This window comes from Daucus carota, chromosome 7 (assembly GCF_001625215.2).
Source record: "Daucus carota subsp. sativus chromosome 7, DH1 v3.0, whole genome shotgun sequence".
Lineage (NCBI taxonomy): Eukaryota > Viridiplantae > Streptophyta > Magnoliopsida > Apiales > Apiaceae > Daucus > Daucus carota.
In genome coordinates, this window is record NC_030387.2 from 12966062 (window position 1) to 12990890 (window position 24829).

At 33.4% G+C, this 24829-nt stretch overlaps 5 protein-coding genes across 5 annotated transcripts; 3 read left to right on the plus strand and 2 right to left on the minus strand.

The window, feature by feature from the left end:
* Positions 1 to 1452: 1452 nt before the first annotated feature.
* Positions 1453 to 6042, plus strand: LOC108193138 (cysteine synthase). Its single transcript, XM_017359660.2, has 11 exons — positions 1453 to 1592; positions 1713 to 1761; positions 1891 to 2000; positions 2340 to 2397; positions 2807 to 3070; positions 3147 to 3284; positions 3407 to 3458; positions 4523 to 4602; positions 4898 to 4957; positions 5098 to 5178; positions 5758 to 6042. The coding sequence occupies exons 2-11, from the start codon at positions 1720 to 1722 to the stop codon at positions 5848 to 5850; spliced, it is 978 nt and encodes a 325-aa protein (XP_017215149.1). The 5' UTR covers positions 1453 to 1592; positions 1713 to 1719; the 3' UTR covers positions 5851 to 6042.
* A 1809-nt stretch (positions 6043 to 7851) lies between these two features.
* On the plus strand, positions 7852 to 10453 carry LOC108194077 (prefoldin subunit 2). The gene is made up of 2 exons (XM_017360978.2): positions 7852 to 7945; positions 9771 to 10453. The coding sequence occupies exon 2, from the start codon at positions 9775 to 9777 to the stop codon at positions 10210 to 10212; it is 438 nt and encodes a 145-aa protein (XP_017216467.1). The 5' UTR covers positions 7852 to 7945; positions 9771 to 9774; the 3' UTR covers positions 10213 to 10453.
* A 1826-nt stretch (positions 10454 to 12279) lies between these two features.
* Positions 12280 to 15609, plus strand: LOC108194615 (uncharacterized). The gene is made up of 3 exons (XM_017361571.2): positions 12280 to 12527; positions 13223 to 13314; positions 14067 to 15609. The coding sequence occupies exons 1-3, from the start codon at positions 12299 to 12301 to the stop codon at positions 14115 to 14117; spliced, it is 372 nt and encodes a 123-aa protein (XP_017217060.1). The 5' UTR covers positions 12280 to 12298; the 3' UTR covers positions 14118 to 15609.
* A 963-nt stretch (positions 15610 to 16572) lies between these two features.
* LOC108194616 (uncharacterized) lies at positions 16573 to 17061 on the minus strand. Its single transcript, XM_017361572.1, has one exon. It carries the CDS (start codon positions 17059 to 17061, stop codon positions 16573 to 16575), a length of 489 nt encoding a protein of 162 aa, XP_017217061.1.
* A 536-nt stretch (positions 17062 to 17597) lies between these two features.
* Positions 17598 to 23917, minus strand: LOC108195344 (uncharacterized). Its single transcript, XM_017362306.2, has 6 exons — positions 23758 to 23917; positions 23154 to 23253; positions 20992 to 21036; positions 19199 to 19307; positions 18397 to 18628; positions 17598 to 18019 (listed from the first exon to the last, which is right to left on the minus strand). Exons 1-6 carry the CDS (start codon positions 23803 to 23805, stop codon positions 17813 to 17815), a joined length of 741 nt encoding a protein of 246 aa, XP_017217795.1. The 5' UTR covers positions 23806 to 23917; the 3' UTR covers positions 17598 to 17812.
* Between the last annotated feature and the right edge of the window lie 912 nt (positions 23918 to 24829).

Genomic DNA, 24829 nt, shown 5'->3' on the forward strand with positions numbered 1-24829 from the left:
CGATCTATTATACTCTATCTAACTTAAAATATCTAGTCTATCAAATATCCTAAATTCAACTGATTAATTGTAATTACCGGTATCGAGGGTGAACCCGATATCTTAATCAACAAACATAAATCTTTTTATGCGATGGTTATGGCCATTGAATATGGTGCAGAGAAAAATCGCACCCGATTCCATAAATAGCATTGGATTTAACACCAAGCTGCTCCTTCCATCCCAAATTAACGGGGGTGTATTCGATTGGGATTTTAATGCATCTATGGATTTTAATGGATTGTATGGGATTCTGATTTTTTGCGGATTCTTCATGAAATGTCGCAGAGTTGATAGGATTTAGGTACAATGCTTCAAAATCCCATTGAATTTGGTGGGATTTCAAAAAACTTAAAATATACTGAAGAATGCCACAAAATCCATCATTTTATGAAATGAAAAAAAATCCATCAGTATTTGAATACCATCAGATTTTAATGGATTTTAAACAATCCCAATTGAATACCATCGGATTTTAAAGCATAATTTAAAATCTCAATTGAATACCACTAGATTTTGTAGCATAGTTTAAAATCCCAATTGAATACCTCAAGATTTTAATGGATTTCAAACAATCCCAATCGAATACCCTCGAATTTCATGAATGCAAAAAAATGCTTTAAAATCCCAATCCAATACACCTCTCTAAATAAGTTTGTTGACTTCGAACACGCATTTTAAGATTCATTGACCGAATAGCCACATTACTTATTTTCTAAATTTTATTTTTGCAAATAAAAATTTAAATATAAAATTTTCGTTTATAAAAAAAAATAAAAAAATAAATTTCAGAATTAGACGGTCAATACACCTTAAGTTACGTGCCCAAAGTCAACTAGCTCATATAATTTGGGATGGAAGGAGTATACCCAATGACGTATGTACAAAGTTTCTTGCGGGGAATTTTATAAAAATAACGACATTCACACATTCTAACATTCACCATTGTGATATGGTCATATGGTGTAGGTTTCCGAATTTTTAATTCACCTTTTGAATTGTACTTTTCTATTTTATAATATAAAATATATTTTCTATCTAACATATATTTTGCTTATATGTTTAAAATTATTATTATATTATTTTCCTAATAACTCAAATTTCATTTTACAAATAAATTAATTGAACTTTTTTATGTTACCATTAATATATTTGAAAGTGTGTCAAATGATTAAACTTAGTACATTAAAAACTGGAAAAGTATTCGACTACATATCTACCCCGTAAAAAGATCGATTTTCCTATAAAGAAGCCGGCAACTTCACGTTATCGCAGCTGCTGTAAGTATATTCTTGCAATAAAAAAGAAAAAAAAGCAGCCGTGGGCATATTTGTATCTGGCGGAATATACAGTCAGGTTCACGATATTTTAATTTACTCGGACCATCAAGTCATTTCAAGGAAAAGATTTTGTAATTAATTTATTCACAAGTACTCAATCAAATCTTTTCTTTCTCTTACTTATATCAAATGGGTATATATTATTACTGACACACGGGTGTATTCACAGATTGCACTGTTTGTTTATTGATAAGGTCAGGTCGCTGGTCGCAGGTGTGTGGATGTTCTGTAGTAATAATCATCCTTAAAAGAGTTAAAAGAGGTTTTTAAGGTTTATGATACAATCCAATTTCTCACCTTCATCTTTATCGATTTTCTTCTTGTGATTTGCAGTAGAAACATGGATTTGGAAAAGATTGGGATTGCTAAGGATGTTACTGAGGTCTCTCTCCCCCCCTCTCCTTCTCCCTCTCTCTCTCTGATCATAATCTTCGTGTGTTTGTCTTTGTATATTATATGTTGTTTGGTGTTGTTCTGATTAAATTTAGGATATGGGTTTTTTGTGAAACAGTTAATTGGCAAAACCCCATTAGTATATCTCAACAATATTGTTGAGGGTTGTGTTGGTCGTGTTGCTGCTAAATTAGAGATGATGGAGCCTTGCTCTAGTGTTAAAGACAGGTAGGTACTACTTCATATATCTTCATGATTATATATATAATTGCTGGTGAGCATTCACATATGTTCTTGTGTTTGAATACAACCATGTTAGCCAACAGACTTTATAATTAGCCAATACTATATGGATTTTTTAATGATTCTTGTACTTGTGAATTGTAAAATATTTTTCTATGTTCACATTGTATGATAATCTTGTTTTTGAAATGTGTGGATCATCTATTTTTATTTACTGATACCGTAGAGTTTGTAGCCTTAAAATGGTTAGTATTAACTATTAAGAGCTTTATGGTTTATGAGTTGGGAGTTTTAGGGTAATTTTTCCATGTTCTTGGTTTGCAGGATTGGTTATAGCATGATTAAAGATGCCGAGGAGAAGGGTCTTATTACACCAGGAGAGGTTAGTTGTTTAGTAAAGGCATAGATTGGTCCTTGTTATGAATTTTGGTATGTAGATATGCTTTTACATTTGTAGAATTCCATGGAGAATTTTGTATCTCTTTGATATATATTGGTCCTCGTAAGAGGCTGACCTAAACAGTCCAGCAAAGAGTTTTTCAGCACAATGAATTTTTCTACAACACGACTAATGTTATTTAATTTAATAGCCTCACGTTTGGATGATTGCAATAGTAACTGTTATCGCAGTTTCTATCATGTAGTTTAGTTTAAGATATAGCATAATATGGATCTGCTTGTTTATCTTTATGCATTTTATTTTTATTGTCCTTAATGAACTTCTTACTTGACAATTGACATACCAAAATACCTATTGTATTTTGTTCACCATCTTTATTTTCTTTGTATAGAGTGTCCTCATCGAACCTACTAGTGGAAATACTGGGATAGGATTAGCCTTCATGGCAGCAGCTAAGGGGTACAAGCTTATAATCACTATGCCCGCTTCAATGAGTCTTGAGAGAAGAATTATTCTCCGTGGTTTTGGTGCTGAGTTAGTCTTGACCGATCCTGCTAAGGGAATGAAAGGTGCTGTTCAAAAGGCTGAAGAGATTTCGGCCAAAACGCCTAATGCTTACATTCTCCAGCAGTTTGAAAACCCTGCAAACCCGAAGGTTTGACATTCTACCTATTTAATTGACTCTGAAGTGGAAGATAGTTATTTGATCCATTTTTTCATATTAAATGCAGATTCATTATGAAACCACTGGACCAGAAATCTGGAAAGGCACTGGTGGGAAAATTGATGCCTTTGTATCTGGAATTGGCACGGGAGGAACAATAACCGGCGCTGGAAAGTTTCTTAAAGAGCAGAACCCCGATATTAAGGTGTCCTTGCCAATCTTTTTTATGGAAATAACATGCAAAATTTTACATCTATGATAACTTGACTTTAGTGTTAAGTTAATGGAACTTTCGATTTTTAAAATATCTTATATCTTTGGTCTCAGCTATATGGCGTAGAACCTGTTGAGAGTCCCATTCTTTCTGGAGGAAAACCTGGTAAGTAATCTTTAGCACATTGACCATCATTGTGAAATATGTGTCTTGTCCATGTTTGTTTGACTAGAGATTTCCTTATAGTCAGGTTCTGTTTAATTGCATGTGCCGTAATATGCCTGGAATAAGTAGCTTTTTGATATGCTGGAAAAGCAAAAGTACAAGTAAACTAGAGTCTAGAAGTGATCAGCCTGTGCACTTGTATATAATTTTTAGAAACTTTACCCATGATTACCACAATATATAGTCTTTCCAAGTATAAAATAATAAAACCTACCAAGATTAACTATATAGTTTCTAGTAACATAATGATAGTATTGGACCAAACATATAGATTTCATTTACCTAGGAAATATACAATGTGAAGTGCTGATTACCTCAGTAGCTACAATGTTGCGAAACAAACAAGGCGTAAATTTGATGTCCTGGTAGTCTGCCCTAAATTGTATTATGTAGACTTGGTAGTATAAGATATTATGGTAGTTCAACTAATTTAGTCCCTTTCATGGTAGTAACACAAGTTATTGTCACAACACACTAGTACAAACTTAATAATAAATTTCACGTATCAACAAATAATGAATTCTCGCTCAAGGTAGACTACTCTTATTTGTTTAGGTTAACATGTAGTGTACCTTTGTCAGAAGAACTATGTTAGTCTACAAATTTTGTATAAGTTAAATGAAAGAATATATATGTTGCCTATAGAAAAACGTTTTTAGCTCATGAAACTGATATATCTACTAGTTCTCGACTGGAATTGCTTATTATGTGGATATTGTAATACTTTGTTATATGTAAATCTAAATTCTCACAAAATCCCAAAGAAAGCAGTATAGATGCCTAACAAGTAATCTTCTTATAGATCAGATGGTTCCAATTCCTATGTTTTGATGCTGTAGTCTGCTATATAAAAAAATTTAACAATTTATGTTTACACCAGATACAATGAAGCTAAAAACTGCTATAGTATACTCGTTATTATGGAGTATGGACTCATTTCTGTTCTCCAATTTTTTTAATTTTGCTTGTTTTAATCAAAACAATATATTTTTCTGATGCTTAAGGTCCACATAAGATCCAAGGAATTGGTGCTGGATTCGTTCCCGGTGTTCTGGATGTTGATCTGATTGATGAAGTTATTCAAGTAAGAGCAAAAGATTGTATTTTCTGAACACATTAAATCAAGTTACTTCAGTTGAATGGCCAAATCATTATGTGTTGGGGACTTGGGGTTCTGTAAGAAAGAAAGGATTAAGATTATCTTTCATTTGTACATCTAGAATACAGTTATAGGCATTCTTAATAAATTGGTGTTGATTTTTAGATATTTTCAACAGGATTGTTCGATTCATATTGATATACAATGATGTTGATTTATTAGATGGTTTCTACAGGAATGTTCTATTCATATTGACATACAATGATCTTTTCTTTTCCAGATCTCAAGTGATGAGGCCATAGAAACTGCAAAGCTTCTTGCTGTGAAAGAAGGATTGCTTGTAAGTATCACCACTTACAACTATTTATATAATCCCGCTGAGCAGTGTTAGGCAGTCTTAAATAATTTTGTTGTGCTAAAATAAATTTTTGACAATTCTTGCCCAGTTAACAAGGACATTTTATTTAAATGCTTTTCCAGGTGGGAATATCATCAGGTGCTGCAGCTGCAGCAGCCGTTAAAATTGCAAAGCGACCAGAAAGTGCAGGAAAACTAATTGTTGTAAGTTCAAATATATCATATGTAGAAGCTGTTTAACTAATATGGGTCATGCCATGTATGTTTATGGGACTACACCAGGCGGGTTTTTTTTTTTTTTTTATCTCATGGAGGATACTGTCATGGTATGCATAAATGGTTGCACTTATTTATATATGATCCAATGTTAGATCGAAGGTTTTTCCTTATGTTAGAAGGTTCTTAATGTGTCAATATTCCTCGCCCCTCCCCAAGTGCAAAAGAAAGCATGTACACCATGCAAAGAAAACATTTGCCGGTCTGTGCATAATAGTCCTTCAGAATCTTAATAAGAAAACTCTTTGCTAATCTAAAATTAGTTACTTGGAGAAATGTACGCCAAATGTCCAAAGTTAGCTGTCACAGATGCCTGTTCTTGTTGACTGGTCTTTAAAGAGTTATGATATAATCAGTCTATCCAGTGAGACTACATATGTAAATAATCATCTAATTTGAGAATTAACATTATTGTTCCTATGCTGAACAGTGTCCTTGCTTGCTTGTTCTATCAGTCAGATTTTTAATTTGCTTTGTTTAAGTGACAAACCATCAATACTTTTGCAGGTTATTTTCCCAAGTTTTGGGGAGCGATATCTCTCATCTGTGCTATTTGAATCAGTCAGGCGAGAGGCGGAGACCATGACCTTTGAGCCCTAAACTGATTGCTGACGTTGAAGGCATTCTTCTTTTTTACTGTAAAATGGAAAAGAGTTTGTTTTACAATTATAATGCCCGTCTTTCTTAAACAAGGTCATATTTTTAAAACACTTGGGATGTTTATTAGATTATTTGTTGTTTCATGGATCATGATGGATTGCGACATTGTCTAACGGAACTGCCTTCCATGAAGTTTTGCCCGAGTAAATTTATCTAGAAATAACAAATTAATACCGACGTTTCTGAAAATGAATGATTTTCTGGAAATTAATAAGGAGTCTGTCCATCTCATACTGAAATAGCTACAGGGGTGAATAGGTGTTATGGTTAATATACGTGATTTTTATAAGTTATCGAATATTAAAAACCGCCGAGACAGCTTGCTGTTAAGATTCAAGCTATTCCATCAGCGAGTTAATAATCAATAAGCAATGCAAAATAGTAATAATCAGCATGTTGAAACCTCTGAACCTTGAAACAAAAGCTCTCCAACACTTACATTATCTCAAGTATACTCTTCTCTAGCTAACTGGTTCCATGTTCCCTTGTTTCACAAGTTAGATACACAGCAACAAACACAACACACTTGTTCACCTTGAACAAGACAATGTATGTGAGGAATACAATGTCGATCACAAATTTTGCAAAGATGTGTGTGTTGTATTTCCGAAACCTTGGTAAGTAATCTTGTCTGTCTTGAAAAAGAAAGCACACACTCGACTATATACATAGCACACCAACAATCAAATTCCAACAAATTTCAAACATTCTTGATTAACCAATCTTGCATTTAATTTGCTTGCATTTTGAACGTTTGAGCACTACATGTTTACCGAGTAAAAGAATATAGACGTCGTTAAAACAATTCAGTAAAAACGTTTAAACTCAATCAGTTTAGTGAAAGTAGGAGTCTTTAAAAGATAAGACCAATTTAAAATACAACTCCTATAATTTAGAAAAATTAATTTCAGAAAACTCTTTTGTCGAAAGATGAGTTCTACTAATTATATATTGCATATAAATATATTAGAGTCCTTACGAAATATTTTCCCATTTAATCTCCTTGAAAATAGCATGTTAATCTTTATCTGAATAACACTTTGTTCGTACTGTTAGCTTGCTAATAAGCCTGTAAATTTGAGAGCAACAACTACCAGCGGTCAAATATTCCCCATAAATCGTAGATAGAACAATAGAAGTTTACTTCTTGCTTAACCAAGAAATTAAGTTTTGTCCCAAAATGCACAAATATCACTTGTACTTTTTCTATGAATGTGACAACCTGAATAATCTGCATCACTAAACCCAACAAGATCAAAAATGATAGGATAGAATAAACAAAGTAATAGTTCCACTTAAATATTTGAATATTCTTTAACAGCTTGTAAAGAGGATATTTTAGTTTGGTTAAAAATCTAGCATAAACACAAACACTATACATAATATCAGGTCAAGAGGCAGTAAGATAGAACAATTAATCATACTTTTATATGCTCAAATATCAATATCTTTACTTTGTTCATCAGCTGTCAGAAAAAAAATATCCCTATTAACCTAATAATACATCAGAATAAAATTAATTACACGAGTACAATATAAAGAATATCGCTATTAAAATCTCACGATAATATTTCGAACTAAAATTACATTTGAAGTTAAATTATAATATAAGTTTATTAACACAAAACTATAATCATAACTTAAACTTTAAGTTAACATATATTTACTTCAAAAAAAAAAGTTAACATATATTTACAATATAATTAAAACAAGAAACTATCGTAATTAAATTATTTTTTGTTATGAAATTATAAATTAATAAAATAAATTGAATATTGAGTGATATTATAATTCACATAAATTATAATTTTGTTGAATGATATACAAAAAATATCCGATTTCCAAATTTTTAATAAAATAAATTTGATTAAATATTTATGAAATTTTATTATTAATATTTAATTCTATTAATTTATTAAAGTTTTCACTCCTATTAATCGTTCTGTGTGGGGTGGGGGGTTTATTTTCAAAGCTGTTCTTCATTCCTCCGTTCGAACACTTCTGAAAGCGCGTATTTTTCTGCAAACCCACAAAGGTATTCTTTATTTTTCTATTGTTGTTACTCTATATGTGTATTTATAAAGTTGATTCAATGGTGTTTGAGTGTTTCTGTATGTATATGTTTGTGAGGTTGCTATTGCTATACATAACCCTGATTCAATTTCTAAGTAAGAAAGCTAGCTTCTTGATCCGGGTATACGATAATTCATATATGTTCAATACAAGAACCAAGACAATCTTGAGTTCTTGTTTCCCCCCCTTTTTTGATCTGTTTTAATTGGTTGTAAGAATATAGACTTGTTGCAAGAAGAAGATCTTTAGCTTGAAACTGAGTTATTAATTGTTACTATTCCACAATGGTGTTAAGATATTGGACTACGGCGTTGGTTGTTATTGAAACAGACAGGATGGCCGTATATACCATTTGTAGAAATTGGGGAACTATGGCCTTCTTTCGGGTCTTTCACGTTTTTTTTCAGATTTATTGTAGTTCTCCTTAAGCTCCCTTCCCTTTGTTTCGGTATCTGCCGGATGCATTTGTTGTTGAGGTTTCCCCTCTGCCCTTGTTAATGGGTATGTGGGTATAAGAATATGTATAATCTAGAACAGTGGGAGAGCCAGAACTTAGCGGTGGAGGGGGCACACTAATTTTTTTTTAACCGTAACGAACAAATGAACCTTATGAGAAGCCCTCATTTTATCTTTCAATTTTTGCAGGAAAAAAATACAAGAAAGAAAATATTAACAAAAATAAAATTATGATATCAAATCTTGGAATTAGAAGGTACAAGAGCTATAATTGTATGTTTTTAATATTATATACATGAAATCTACATAATTTTATATTTTTAATTCTTGTGGGGACACGTGACCCCGGAGGGCACAACGTGCCTCCGCCACTGATCTAGAATGAAAGTATCGTACTTCTGGAAGGCAGTGATTCGTTGTGCATCATAATCTTGGTGGTTTTGTGAAATTCTATATCCTTTCTGTTGCCTGCAATCTGTTTCCTGATTAACTATGGTTCTCTGTTATTTGTTTACTGTGTTATTAAGTTATAGGCTACTGGAGTCAGTTTTTCTATTTAGTAGTATTACTCAAAAAGCGCTATGTTCCGTACATTCGTGCTTGTCCTAACTTCGCAAATACCCATTCGACGTCATTGGAGTCCCAGTCACTTTTTTCTAACATATAGGGAATGCGTTTATAACAGAAAGATAAACTCTGAGTTGGCACATAAACTGTTGCAGTATTTAGTTATCTGCGGGTGCTTTTCAGGTTTAAAGAATCATTTGCTTTCTTAAAGGAGGTTTCCATTTTTGACACTGACATCCGGGTTTGTCTAGTAATTTATGTTTTGAATCCTCGACACAATAGAAAGCTGTATATGCATGTTGTATTGGATTTTTTTCTTTTTTTAAATGGCATATTCTGGAGTTGCGGCGCAATGCGCACTATAGAGATCGAAACCTGTTTATCTGTTTGTATAGTCTCTTGATACACATGTTATATATTTAGTGCAAAAATATCTGTTGTGCGGGAAGCAACTTCAGAAAATGAATTATATATGTCTGTACTGTGAAGTATGCAATATAGGAAGGAAACTATAACAATTCATATAAATTGCATAGGATAACTGAGACTTTGTCCTGAGGCTTTTCTATAGTTTATCTAATACTGCGAGCCATCAGAATGTGAATGTTTAACTTGAATAAAAATGCAATATTCTTCTGTTGTCATTGGTCATCATAATTGTTACACAATGAATTCTTAGCATATGTATTATTTGAATTAAATCTTTTTAAGTTGTAAAAATCATCATATAGTAGAATGTGAATATCCTGTCTTCATTGAATCAGTTACATGGCTGGTAAAGCTGAAGAACCTGTCAATGAGCAAGCAGTTGCCACCATATATGGCAACATGAGGGCTGACATCAACCAAGTTTACTCAAAGATTACAGAACTAGAGATGGAGGTTAGTGAGCATTCATTGGTAATCAATGCCATTAAACCTTTAGATCAGTCTCGTCGGTGTTACCGCATGATTGGTGGTGTACTGGTTGAGAGAACCATTAAAGAAGTCTTGCCAGCCGTGCAACACAATAAAGAGGGCCTTGAGATGGTGATAGCTCGGCTTAATGAGGCCTTGGAAAAGAAAAAGAAGGAATTGGCTGACTTCGAGGCTAAATACAAGATCAGGATCAAAAAGGGAGATGAAGTGAAAGATGATGGCAGCAAGAAGGAAGGATCTGCGCAAGGGGTGCTTGTTGGTCCAGCAGGTGCAGCTGAACAAAATTAGTTTTATCGTAAGTGATATTTTTCTGGTGTTTGTTTCACCTAGTTATACAGACCCTGTAATGTGTATTAGGCTTTTGTTACCTGGATAAAGTTTCTTTAAGGATTTTAGATGTTTTATTCCCTTGTAAGGGTTTATAAATTTGAAAAATGTCTGAAACTTAATTACTTGATGGGCTGATTTGGTTTGGTTTTAAACTTGTTAGATCCATAATTTTATAATATACAGCCTGTCTTTGTATTCATTTCTGAAATCGTCGTTTTCCTCCTTTCAAAGTGTTTTCTTATTGGGCACGGAGCAATAATTAGAAGTTAGATACTCACATAGACATGCGCGGACTAATGCTTGAACTTCTGACTACCAAGTGGGCGGTAAATATGCTAGTCTGAATCCTTGCAAATTCCTTTTCAAAATAGTTGAAGGTTGCGAGTTGAGCTTCTGGAAATCTCTTCTAGGTGAGATATCCTGTTGAGGGTTTAGGGATGGCTAGTGGGGTATGGATCAAATATTGTGACACTGAATAACTTGAAATTTGCAAATAATCAGGGCTGGATTCTTCTTAAATTAGTTTGGTTCAAGAACAGTAAACTAGTTCCTGAAATAGAAGTGAATTAGGTACTTATAATTAAACCTGGTAAAAAAAAACTTAAGATTCTATTAAGAATCTGATTATAACTCATCACTGTCCTAATCTACCTATGTATAACGTGTAGCCTGTAAGCATTATACTGTTATTTCTATTAGGAATCAAACTCACGATATTCTAATTATGAATTCTATCCTAAATCCAACATATAAGTTGACATATATATATTATCTTCCGGTTCACAAAATTTAACAGACCAAAAGATGAAGACCACAATTATTTCTTTGCTGTTGGTTTGCATGATGGTGAGTGCAGACTGTAGTCGCAGTTTGAAAGAAGCAAGCCCTCCAGAGAACCGCCGCCAAGACCGAGAGGATGTCCAGTCTGGGGGTCGGAGAGGGCATCATCATCCGCCATCGCGTCATCATTCGCCACGGCGTCAGCATTCTCCACCTCCACCACTTCATCATTCTTCACCAGCACCGCGACCTCGCTCAGGAGACTTTAATGATCCTGGCAAGTGTGAGATGGCTTTAGCAATAGTAGACAACTGTGTTGCTGAGCTGATCAGTTTTTATTTCGGAACCAACAATACCATTGAACAGCCTTGTTGCAGTAGGATCGAACAACTCTCACAACCCTGTTTTGGGCGGGCGTTTATAGATGACGCATCCTACTATAACAAAGTCACTAAATTCTGTTCTTAAGATCATTCCATACAAACATGGGATGTCTTGATTCACTAGCCTTTTGTATTTCTTTCTGTTAATTGAATTTTTTTTAGTACACCTACGAACTAGAACTAGTCTTTTATATTCGTTTTTGTTGCACAATTACTAGATTGTTTTAGTACACATAACCTACAAATTTATTTTATCACTCGATTTTATGTTTTACTATTTACAATATTTTTATAGCCAAAGTCCCTTTATCTATTGAATAACTATAAGTATAAAACTTGATACAAAATTTGTTCAAAAAATAATGTGACATCGAAAAAATAATCACATGTTTCTAAGGAGAGGTAAAAAAAAACCTAGTTATATCTTGATATGGTAAAGATCATGTCCAAGACTTAAACGTGAAATAAATATCAAAAAGATAAAAGATAAAATATGATGTGGAAAGTTATTTGACAATAAACGTGAAATAAATATTAGAGTTTCGAGATTTTATATGATCTTAGTCAATCTTCTCATGTTCGTTAAAATAATACTTTTTACTTATATCAATTTGAAATAATAATAACGTATTATTTTTAAAATATAATTAATATCATCGAAATAAAATGTCTTACACAAATTTTATGAAATTTATTAGAAGTCTAATTTAGACAATAATTTTTAACGAAGCTATTAGAATAGTATATATAATTATAATAAAGAGCAAAGTATTTTGCAATTTTAATTAAAGGATAGAATTAGTAAGATATAAGAGGACCATTTTTGGGAATTTCTCCCCTGCTCTCCACCTTTTGGCGCCACCCTCAACGATCGTCTTTCCATGTTACAAAAGAAGATGGAAGCTGTGGGCAGAAATGGTGAGGGTGCCGTGTTGCCACCACCTTCCCACCAGCAAAAGGTGTTTGCATTGAGACAGGGAATATGGAACATATTGTGCAAATGGAATGCCCTGCAGATGGCAGTGGAGAACAAATGGGGAGGCACTGATTCTCTTGACAAATCCCACCTACTCGCTTATGATATCGAATCTTGGTTTTCAATATCCAAAGGTATTATTGATTTTCATTGCAAATTCCTTTAATTTTTTGGTATTTTTCTTGCATACTATTCACATGATAAGTTTGATTGTACATGCATGTCAGTTAGTGGTTCTTGACAGTAATTCGGTATTGCTGATGAAAACAATGAGATAATAGCACTGACATGGAAGAAAATTGAGCACCAAGTTGTGCAACTAGCCCTTTCTTAGGAAAAAAGTAAATTCCTTAGGTTGTGTTCAGTTGGAGAGAAATGAAAACAGGGAGGAATGAAATGAAAATTTATGGGAAAAAAATACGGAGAGGGAAAGGATTTAGATGGAAATGGTGAAAGAACACAATCCAGTAGAAATTCTATTGATGAAGACAGTAGAAAGAATGAGTAAAAGGAGAATGTCATTTCTTCAGGATTCGGTGGATTAGAGTTCTAGTTTAAATTGTTATTATAGGGATAAAGGAAGGAATAAAACAATACCACATCCATGCAAACAACTATGCAATTGTCCTTAGATTACTGTGAATCTCTTTTCTGAAAAATATGCAATTTAAATTTATTATGCAATTTAGTTTACAACATCTCTACGAGTTTGTTCTTCCACTCGATGTTTAAAATAGGCTAGTTTCATATTTCATATTATGGTTTTTGTTTTGATATTGAATCATTACAAAAGTCACCATTTTTTGTTGGGTTGGTTTGTGATCGAAAGCACCACTATCGGTTGAAGATTTAGATGGTTTGTTACATGAGAGCTTGTTACTGACTTTCAACACAGAGATTGAAGATGGAAGCATTGAAGAGGTATGGTTTTATTTCTATTATGTGCAAAATGTGTCCGTTTTTCATTCTGCTTTTATTGCCGAAACTCGAATCCCTTACATAATTCGAAGTCTTTCTTTGCATAAGGGTTTGAGCTTTTGAGGCAAAAGCTTGAACTTTTTTGTAGTGTAAATTCTTTCTTCGATAAGGATTTGAGCTTTTACTACGGAAGCTTAAATCCTTGTGTAATTGGAATCCATTCTCTGAATAAGAGCCAAAACTTGGATGTCCTCTCAATTCTTTACATTAAAAACTTTTATAAAAAAGATAAACTTTTATTTTATAAAAATTAACCTCGCCCACTACTTTCATCCCATTTTATTGAATCTAGCTAGAATATGATATCACCGAAAGTGTCCCAATTTTTCTTGTTATTAGCTATACAAGAAGAGTATGTGCTCCTATAACTTAACAATGTCCTCATACTTGATATCATATTCTAGCTAGATTCAATTATGACAATGACAAGGACAGTCTTGGCAGAATGAGTCTTTTGTGAAATAGGCGTATATGCCATATAAATTTCTGTTTTTTTATCTAAATTTTTAAACAAGTTAATACTTGAAGAAGCTACCAGAAATTTTTAATTGCATTCACAAGCTACAAGAGTGCTTTGACATGAATTTGCTGCCGTAATAAAAAGAATTCATTGCTCTCTCATGATTTCATTCTGCATTTATTTTGAGCTTTACTAATGCTATCGTTTCTGACATGCACTACTGCAATTGAAGCAGGTTGCAGAACAGTTAATTGTTCTGCACGAGGAGTTGCAAGGGAATCACTAGCGATATTAACACTAATATTGTGCTCCTGATTCCAGATATCAGTCTCTCCCTCAAAGTCCAGGGCATCAAAGGTATTATAATTGGCCAGAATATTACATGTAATGTTTATCATTTTATACATCTTGTCGCTGGCTTTATCTTTTTGTAAGCAACCTTATCTGGAATAGGATCTCAGTCGTGTATATTCTAAAATGTTATTCTTAAGGTTTTTCTTCCCAAATGCGAGTATAGAAGAGCATTAATCATCAAGATTTCCTGAAAAGGTTTACTGATAAATGCAAGTATAGAAGAACATTGAATATAGATTTTAAGTGTCATTTTGATTGTTTGCTTGAAGGATAATATATCTTAATATTTGCAACAGCCTTAGGATCCCTTTTGGTCCAGGTCTCCATATAAAACTTCTTTTATCTAAAGGCATATGTATATAATATCAACTTGCTATTCATCATTTTTACTTATGCCAAGTACTAATTTGAATCCGTTATGAACTTGTGTGCGCGTGTGTAAACTTTTAATACACCATATATTCCATGATATTTCTTATAACTGTAAAGTGAAGCCTATGTTTGTGTACAAGGATTATAATCCTGGGGTTGCATAGCTATTTGCTTGCATTTTATTAAAAATTTCATCCTTAACTTATCCCATTAACCAAATTTTAGCTCATTTCATGTGAAAAAATAATTCAATAAATTTAAAATTTTTAAGAACAAAGTCCTTATATAAACCAATAAATGATGAAAAGAAAGTCCATGAAATTATTTTAAGGTTTAGATATGGTTATATTCAGAACCAAGTTCTGACTAATCCCAGGAGAATAATTCTCTATTAAAGATTTTACAGAAGAGAAGCTTTTTTTAACATTGTTACAGTTGGACGTTGAGAAAGAAGATCAGGTTATCTGTGAAACATTTTTTGGTCAGGATCCTTTATGTGATGACAGCAGTGAGACAAAACTGTTTGTATTAGTGTATATAATCAAAACGCATCTGACAGGTATTAGAGGTTTCTCGTAAAATCACTCCTAGTAAACCAAGATATCAGTTATAGGGTGCCTCTGGCATTGCTGTATAGCCTGAGTTTGTGTTGTGCAATTTTTCTTATAAATGTTTATTTTTAGAAGCCTGCATAAAAGATTTAAACAAGGCATGTATGTGGTGCTACCAAGTCCAAATTCTGTATTAATTTAAGGGAAGCACAAAATGCACAACTCGATGCCTTATCGGCTGGTCTGCTGGCTGAAGAAGACAAGTTAGGAGCTATATGCTTTGATGAAGTATTCTGCTGGCTGTTTCTTGTGGAGACAAAGGTAGTATAAGTTTTGGTTCACTTCCATGCCTATCATATTTGTTCTGTAGTGTTCTCTTTTTCGATGTAATATTGATCTTGGCGAATCCAGGTTGCGTTTCTGCAATCATACATTTATTGATTCAGGGGAGTATTATTGCAAAACTTAGCAGAGGAAGTATGTTACATGGAGCCTTAACAAAACCCCACCTGATAGTCTAGTACTCACATCATATGTATTGTTCACTCTAACCATCATTCTCCAAATTTATACCAATATTTGAAGATTTTATCTGCATATCTTAACTCTCAATCTCAAAGGATTATATATTCAAGTATGGTCGCTATGAAACACAAATGGAAAGAACGAAATGATTAAAATTTTATTGAAATGATTTTTTTTTTTTGAAATGCAGAAAGATCGAAAAATTGTTTATAATGATTATGGCCTAATCTATAATGAAACACCCCATAAGGAAGGTTGCATAACTCATCCATCTGCCTATTTCAAGATCCATTCTGGTATTAAAATACAACTGTAACTCTAATAACACATATAATTTGTTAAGTGAGCCTTGACTCTGAACCTACACGATTTTATTCTCGGACACAATCTAAAAATCTCATACAATTTGTTAACCGGGTGTTTTTAGACACTTATTTTATCTTGAATTGAATCCTTGTATTGATAAATAAAGAAATTTTTCTTCTCATCCTAGGCAGATTAACACATGTACTTTCAATTTAATCAACAATAGTTAAGGGCTGGAGTCCAACAATGTGGTTTTACAACTCTGTAAGATCAGTTTAATTAATTATCCGTGAGATAAACAAAATTTTCTAATATTTCTTAATCTTGTTAATTTCTTTATTCGTCCTCTTGATAATTACACAATACAGACATGAGTTGAAGCTGTGTTGAAATTCCAACACAGTATTCTGGAAAGAGATGAGTTTCATTTCATATCTCAAATCTCAATCTCTTCAAACGTGAGGACTGAGGTCTGAGGAGACGATTTCGAACAAATTAATCGGGCTAATATTTTCCTCCCTAACAAAAAACAATCGCAGCATGGGAGAAACTGCCCTTTATTTATTTCCATATCCTTGAATTTATTTCATAATTTTAACTCAAGAACACAGCAAAAATGTTCTGCACAAATAATTACTGTACAACAATGATCCTCGGAACAGCCCCATTGTTCCCGTTCCTCAATACCCCCAACTCCTCGCTCTTGGGCACTGTCACGATAAGTTCTCCGTTAACAAACACCGCTGTCACTAATTCCGGCAAGGCCACAGGGGGGAGCCTGTACCTCCAAACATCAACCATGAGTTCATTTACCAGCAATTCTCCCATTTCTCCGTTCCTGATCACAATCTTCGTCACACCCGGATGAATCTCCACTGCATGCGCCCTCACGTTATTCTGGGCTCCAGATAAATCAAAGTCCTCTATTTCCGCAATAAATCTGATTGCATCATCTGTGTCTTCGATGAGGACATCAGCATCAGAACGGAAGGGGAGTTGCAGGACTTTCCCAAAGACGTGAGGGAGGCGACGAAGCTTCCTGGAGCCAGGCTGATCCATCGGAGAATTGTGATCGTTGAGGAACGTGACGTTGCGTTTGGTTGAGAGCGGAAGAACCCTCATGGCTCTGGTATGTATAGGAGGAGAGACAACAAAAATGGAACAGAATAATAATGAGGTTATTACAAGAATGTTAAAAAGACTAGGATGGATATGGAAAGGAATCATATAGTTTAATGCATGGAATCTGATTCTCCTTCTTGGTCAAGATGCTGTACAGGAAACCAAATAGGTTACCTAAATACAGACCTTGTGCATGTATGTGTGCATGGGGTTCAAACCTTTATTCTCAGCAGCAAGCCTCTCCATGAAATAATATCCTGAAGAATTTTAATTAGCGATATAAACAACTACTAAGACGGAAAGAATATTTAAGGAATATTAAAATTTGTCTAAATATAGACATGGGTATATATTCTTTTTTGATTGACAGAAGCATCACTGTTGTCAACCATTCCTTCAGCATCAACATCAGATGGTGTGATCTAAAGCTGTGCACAAAAAACATATTGAAAATACATGATATTTATTGCATAATTTTTCTACTAAAATTGAAGGTTAGTGGTGTTAGTTTTGTATAAACCAACAATGAACCCTGCTAACAACAAATAAAATGGTGCCATTGGATTTCAATATCTTAAGAGGGTTCACAGGTGCATCTCATAGGAAATTTCTAGGGGAAGCCTTTACACGAAGCTTTTCATACGGTTGTTATGCAACAAGATTGCATCAGTATCACCAAATTTCAATGGTGCTTGATTGCAATATCTACCACCGCGTCTAGAAACGGTTTGTTTTAGAATAATAGGCAATACTAAATATTCAAATTCGCTAAAGCGTGTTGCGCATTCAAGGAAGCTTCCCTTTTGAGAATCCGTTGCCTGCGTTTGGATCTTTTATGACTCCGACTATGTCTGTTAGGCACCACGGTGGAGGCTTGGTGATTTACCTCGTCAACTGTACGCGGGATCCCAAAAACAGTATCGAAAGGGTCTAATGTTGCTTCAACTTCACTGTTCACCTGCACAATCAATGATTTTTGTTAAAATGTTTATTGCACCAAGGAATCAAATTATATAATATGCTAAATTAGATGCACAAATACATTATTTAACAATGTTTTCATCTCCAGCTAATTTTCTACGTTGTACATTCTAAAAGAGGAAGAATGATGGAAATTTTGCATCAAAACATTAGTTAATCATTCCTTGCCATTGCTTTTGTATACACGGATGAAAAGATTGTTTGAAAACATAGGAGATGCAACAAGAATTGCTCCAGCAATGGCAGAAAGTGGCATCACTTTCATAACTGTATTTCATGTTTATATTTCAATCTAACAATATTTCTTTATAACTGAGTTGTTACTGAAGTAATATTTAGGAAAGATGCACATACATAGGTGGGCTCCGATTTCACATCATTTTTCTCAGGCTTCAAATCAGTTTTCTCATTATACGAATCATCCCATTTATACTCGGACTGAGGACCTTCCTCAACAAAAAAGTTCCGATAACGCCATCTTAACTTTGGCTGGTCTACGCTTGAATCATCAAAAACATTCTCAGGGTAAAAATGCTTAGAGATACGCTGCATCATTGGCTGATCATCCTGATACTTCCTCACCATTCTGTCACAGTGAAAAATGAATTAAATATATATATACATAAAATACCACACCGGCAGATACATAGTTTAGAGAACTGGGGGTCAAACTTCCAAAGAAAGTGTTTCGTAACAAGTGATTAGTAAACATCTTTTTGTATTGCAATTTTAGTTAGAAATGGAATTTAAAAGGAATTTTGGTAGAGCTAAGTATAAAGTAGTAGAAAGGGATAAAAAGAAATTAAAAAGTAGCACCAACCTTAAAATTAAGTCTTGCCTGATTACTGATATTTTAATGCACATATACTAAATCATTTCATCGGAACTACAGTTACTGTTTACTGCTTACAAAGTTCCACAGATATACGGGCTGGGTACTAAGTTCTGTCACAGATTCCCAAAGTGATAACGTCAAGTATGGGCTGTCATATAGGTCTCTCACAGTCTCACTTATTACATGATGCTTACATACATATCACCCTTAAAATGCAAAGAAAATATGCAAATTCTACAGCACATTATAATCAATTCAGGCAAATGAACATTTTTAAGTATGCATCTTATTGAAGGACATTGAACAAGGTATAAAACATACATATTTGCTAACTCTTGTTGCATTCGACTTCCCTTCTGGTTTAGGATATGGTCTACGCATGAATCAAGTGCTTTCCCAAAATTATACAGTCCAGAGAATATAGCAATTCCTATGAATAAGCAAAGTCAAATTAAGCATGCATACAACTGCTTAGGCAAAAAATCCAGGATCCAAACATTTGCAATAATATGGTATATATTATGCAACAATAATCAATAATAAAGTAGTAAGACTGTGCCTTCACAAAAAGGTTGTTAGACTATTATTTGGGACATCAGAACCCAAACTTAACTGTCCAAAGTCCGAACCTAGACAATATGCTGTAATTTGAAGGCCCGATCTTTTACAAGATGCAAGAAAGGTTGTCATACGACCCTCTCCAATAATAAGTATGTAATATGTTCAAATATTAGTCTCCACTCCAGCATATAGAATCTCAGAGCAAGAGCAATTAATAGAAATCGAACATCAATGCTTCTAGTGAATCCACCTATTTTTGAGATATTTGACTGCTACATTCGGCCATTATTATTCCTACAATCAGTGTCCTAACCAACTGGCAGAAACTATTTATATTATAACTAATGAATTACTTAAGTTCAAACGACACTTTAGACTTTCAAAAGATAGTAATAAGCTAAGGCTACCACAATGTACTACAAGAAAAAAGATGAGCACAATTCGAATCCACCAGAAAAGCACACCCAAGGCCACAATCATCAACTCAAATTGGTGACATTCTTTCACAGACCTGTAGATCAGAGTCTCTAAAGATTACATTCGTAAAAGTTACATTCTTCAAATAAAATAAACAAAGAGTAAAGAGTTCCATTTACACAGCACTCATTCGTCTCTCCCTTCTTTCTTCAATATAATTATTTTTCAGATAACAACACAAAAGAGATTGAATTTATATTCAAGTTATTTTAGTATATTTGACACAAGGAGTATAATATTGGCCTGTAATTTTAGTATATTTGACACAAGGGGTTCCGGTTCTCTCTTTACGCTACAAAACCCATTTAACAAATCCATTTAATAGACTGAGAACTCTTCACATAAACAGAAATGTAGTTATGTGTAGAAGGTAAGCAACTGGTTTTTCATGTTTCCTGCTCGAGATGATGGTAGTAAACATTTAGCTATAGCTAAAAACCCAAAATGAGATGTTTGGAATTGATTTAAATATTGCACACTTCAAGAGGTTTCCAATTTGAGTTTTATGCATAATTTATGTGTACAGATGAAAGTTTTCATGTTAGCGATCTACTGAGGGAATTTCCAAATAAACCGATTGTTAAAAAGTTCCGAACTCCAGCAAGTAGCATATGACTCGTTCACTATTACTTCTGACACAAGCTTGCGGCTCGACTTTTAGCCAGGTGCAAATTAATTCTGACACTGGATCAGGATTTTGTGTCCTGCTACATGAAGCTGTGCTAGTTGACTATTCACTATACACAAGCTTGTTCTATTGATAAACTTGACAGAAGGACTATGCTATTCTGTAACCTAAATGCACAAGAAAAGAATAAATTAAAATATTCTTCTACAAACAAATAAAAAAAAAGTTTCATACAAAAATTCACTTCAATAGCATAACATGTGCCTAGAAAAGTCTACAACACACACACACAGAGGGAGGGAGGGAAGGAGGGGGAGAGCGAGAGAGAGATGTATATATGATACACAGTTCATATAGCGTGCAATTATATTACTAAGAAGCACATAACAGCATCTTAAAGGATCACAAATTTAATCAGAATACAAAGTGTTAAATTTTGATTTCTTACCTCCTACAATGTTTGTGCGAAGTATATGACCAAGCCTTCTTGTGGCTGCAGGGACAATTTTATCAGTAGATTTTACATACTATTAAATTAGACTTTAAAAATAAACTTCACAAATGGGACTATAAAAACAATATGCCAAAAGAGAAATATGTTACAGTCACCGACTCGCATGACTGATTAGGAGATCTGGGAAATAGTATATTCAATATAGATTTACTGGGGAAGATTAGTGCATGTCCAATACTGGTGCTAATATACATATAGCTATTGGCTATTGTTATATTATGAAATCAGAAAGTCATCTTTCATGTAAAAATAGAACTTGTAGTCCAATGCATAATTAAACTGACACCGAACAGATCTTAATTGAGCTTATTTCAACCACACAATTATGTTTTCACCATCACGTTAATAATTTAATCCCCTTCGTTTCTCCAGTTGCATGATTATGTGGCAATTATAGGAACATCTATCCTCAGTTCTACATTTAGCTCCAAGTATAGTATTTTGCTATTTTGCATCGATGTTTAGCCCTGCATTGGACGGGTGTTTTTTCCTCGGGTGCTATTAGTTTTATTAAAGGAATAACATTGCTTTTAGCACCCACCACACCATTGGACATGTTCTTAGCTGTTAAGAGTACATTATATTTTTTTTAAGACCGGGTTTTTAAGGTGGAGAAATCATTTTTTAATCGGGTATCGGACTTTTTATGTCAAAATTTAGGATCCAAATGCCCAAAGTAGCACGTTTTATACTTTGGCCCTGTACAGCACATATATAACACATATATCGTATGTGTTACCCGTACATGCATTTAAACGCCAGTTTGCTAGCCTTCTTGATAGACTTATGCTGCTGTCACAATTATAATATTCGCTTTAGCAGTATAACGCATAAGCTTCATGTGTTACCCTTCCACGATTAATGATTTTACTTTCCCTGGAAAGCTTCTGCATTGGCACATGGCCTACTTAAGAATTAAGAAAAGTGTTGGCCTCCAAACCATTCAGGCAAACAAGCCTAGTTACACAACGCAATTAATATATATAGTGTTATATTTTTTTGCTAAATATTAATAGTGTTGTTTTAGTTACTAATCTCTAAATTAGTTCTATTATAGTCCTTTTCTCTTATAAATCTCTCCTTCAAATGCTATTTGCCCTTCAATTTATGTGCTATTTAAGCTTTTCCCTGGAGTTAGTGGCGGGGAGTAATAATAGGTTTTCTCAGTCATTACAATTTCAAAGGAGTTAGCTGGCATTTACGGAAGGGATACTAAAATATGAACTGCGTCACATATCAGCATATAATCCTCTTTTCAATTTATTTGTGTGATGCAGAAACTATTTTGCATACAGTTTAAAGTCATGAAAGCAAAAATCTACTTGTGTTGCCATTATTTGGACTGTCAATGTTCTAAATGAAACCTAAGATTCAATGTTAGGCAGTATATTTTTTCTGTGTTCATCAATCCTTACTACTTCTATTTGGCTTATAGATTAGCTGATGTAAATTTTATAGGAAATTCTACTTAGTAAATTTCTATAAAAACAGCATCTGACCAAAGCTAGCTTGTTATTTCTTTAATTATAAGTGAAGCTACGAGGTAGATATGCTCGTCAGTCCTTACTCCTTCAATTCTGATATATTAATTAGCTAATGTAAATTTTATAGAAAATTCTACTTATCACATATATTTATCAACAGCATCCGACCAAAGCTAGATTATTTTTTCTCTGATTTTAAGTAAAGCTATGATCCAAAAATAGAGCAAAAGGGGATGCTTGATGTACATAGATGTAGAGGGACCCTGTCAGAATATGAAGTCCTCTACCATGTAAATACAGCAGCTTTATGATTATAATGGCATCAATTACATACGCGTGTTCATATCACAAATCTACAATCTTAAAGATATTTTAGCTAAAAAAAATGAGTGAGAGAAAAGAATTTAGCTTAGAGATAGAAAGGGACTCAGTGAAGTTATACGTAGCATCGGTCCCATCTTTTGTTTTTAAATACTATCTCATATTCTTCTAGAATGCATCCATAATATGAATCAACATCAACAATGGAACCATATAAAATGTTTAATGATGAAAGACAGTGGATTATCGAATGGAAACAGTGTTTTAGAATTTGGAAAAGCAAACGAGTACCTAACCAAACAACACCACCAGAAGCGCCTGCACCAATAGTAAAACCTCTAATAGCATCAGTCTTGCATGCCATGAGCACATTCGCTTCTTCACTTGTTAACTTCACCACCCAACAATGTCACACAAGAAAATATATAACGTGTAAGAGAAGAAAAAAGAACTCTTATCATTCCAGAAAGAATTCATTTTACATTCGTATTATATCTTCAAATTTAAAATTTTGAAAAACCTAACCTATTTTAAGCATGTAAACCGCAGTATCAGAACATTCTTAACACAGTAGTTAATTTGAAGAAAAGAAGTTAAATTTAACATTTTTGTGGAAACCTATAATCAATTTTAATAGTATCATTACCAATGGACAAAAACAAGGTAAAATACACAATCATAACGAGAACTGCAAACTACCCAATTTTTAAAATTCCTCAAATCCTACAAAACATGTTAAAGAAATCATTTTTATCTATAAATAAAAAGATCCCAACATATATAGATGATCATAGACATGTAGACCATAAGATTAGTATCATATATTAAAAAAATAATCCAGCTTGATTTAAAGGGCAGAGTAAATATGCGTAAAGACGTATGTAAGTAACTGTACCTTCTTGGAACGAAGGACCTGTTCAAGTTCAAGTAAAACTTCACCCATTTCAATTGACTTCTCAAAATCCCCAATTTTCAAGCTTCAGCTTTTGAGTGAGTGTTTCCAGTACTAGTTTCTCATTGTATCAATTCGGGTCGGACCTGGGTAACTATTACCCGACCTGGTCAGTGTTGCATTAACCAGAAAGCATTAATCCATGATCTACTTAGGATTAATCGAAAATTGGGATTAATCGAAGGGATTAATCAGAGTGAAAATCAGATTTATTTTAATATTAAAATATTATTTAATAATTACTTATTTTTATATTGATTATTTCTTAATAAATATATCTTTACAATATCATAAATTATATAACTTTTCATATTTAAATGATATGGTATTCTAATTTTAATAAATTATTTCTTCAAAAAAAAAAAAATTTAATAAATTATTATATATATTTCGACTAACAAAAAGTTATAAGGATCAACCAGATTCCAAAAATTGAATCGGTCAGCAACATAGCAGGGGATTAATCGGTTAAATCGGGAATTTTTATAACACGAGAGCCGGTTATTTAATCGAGAAAGTCTTTGTGGGATTTGTGATGTAAATGAGCCGAGTCGAACCGAACTCAATTTTTTTTTATTTTTTATCGCCGAACTCAAACTCTCGTTCAACAAAAAAATTCTTTATGTTATATAATAATATATGTGGAGACAAAGTTGAGAGAGCTAGAGATCTAGACAAGAGAGAAAGAATGAGAAAGCATTTTATTGTTCATCTCAAGCATCTTACAAACTCATACAAATGGCTTTATATAGACCATCAAATGTAAGTTACAAGTAATGTGAAAAGTTAAAAGTCATATACATTATTCAGAGTGAACAAAAGGTCAAAAGTCTTGAGATACACTAAAAGTCATCCACATATTCATAACACTCCCCCTTGGATGACTTGTATCAACATCATACCTCGTTAAAACCTTACTAGGAAAAACTCACTGAGAAAAACCCTAATGAAGGAAAAAGAGTACATGAGTTGTACAAAATAAAAAATATTTCATTTATGTCTCCCCCTCATCAGA

Bases quoted from the DNA above. Each gene is read 5' to 3' on its own strand.
- LOC108195344 (XM_017362306.2), bottom strand. From the start codon at position 23,805: ATGGGTGAAGTTTTACTTGAACTTGAACAGGTCCTTCGTTCCAAGAAG. The intron at 19,308-20,991 runs GTAAGAAATCAA...GCTTATTCATAG, and splicing joins TCGCACAAACATTGTAGGAG to GAATTGCTATATTCTCTGGA. The intron at 18,629-19,198 runs GTATGTTTTATA...TCACTGTGACAG, and splicing joins CAACAAGAGTTAGCAAATAT to AATGGTGAGGAAGTATCAGG.
- LOC108193138 (XM_017359660.2), top strand. From the start codon at position 1,720: ATGGATTTGGAAAAGATTGGGATTGCTAAGGATGTTACTGAG. The intron at 3,285-3,406 runs GTGTCCTTGCCA...CTTTGGTCTCAG, and splicing joins AGCAGAACCCCGATATTAAG to CTATATGGCGTAGAACCTGT. The intron at 5,179-5,757 runs GTAAGTTCAAAT...ATACTTTTGCAG, and splicing joins GTGCAGGAAAACTAATTGTT to GTTATTTTCCCAAGTTTTGG.
- LOC108194615 (XM_017361571.2), top strand. From the start codon at position 12,299: ATGTTACAAAAGAAGATGGAAGCTGTGGGCAGAAATGGTGAGGGTGCC. The intron at 12,528-13,222 runs GTATTATTGATT...TGTGATCGAAAG, and splicing joins TTGGTTTTCAATATCCAAAG to CACCACTATCGGTTGAAGAT. The intron at 13,315-14,066 runs GTATGGTTTTAT...CAATTGAAGCAG, and splicing joins AAGATGGAAGCATTGAAGAG to GTTGCAGAACAGTTAATTGT.
- LOC108194077 (XM_017360978.2), top strand. From the start codon at position 9,775: ATGGCTGGTAAAGCTGAAGAACCTGTCAATGAGCAAGCAGTTGCCACC.
- LOC108194616 (XM_017361572.1), bottom strand. From the start codon at position 17,061: ATGAGGGTTCTTCCGCTCTCAACCAAACGCAACGTCACGTTCCTCAAC.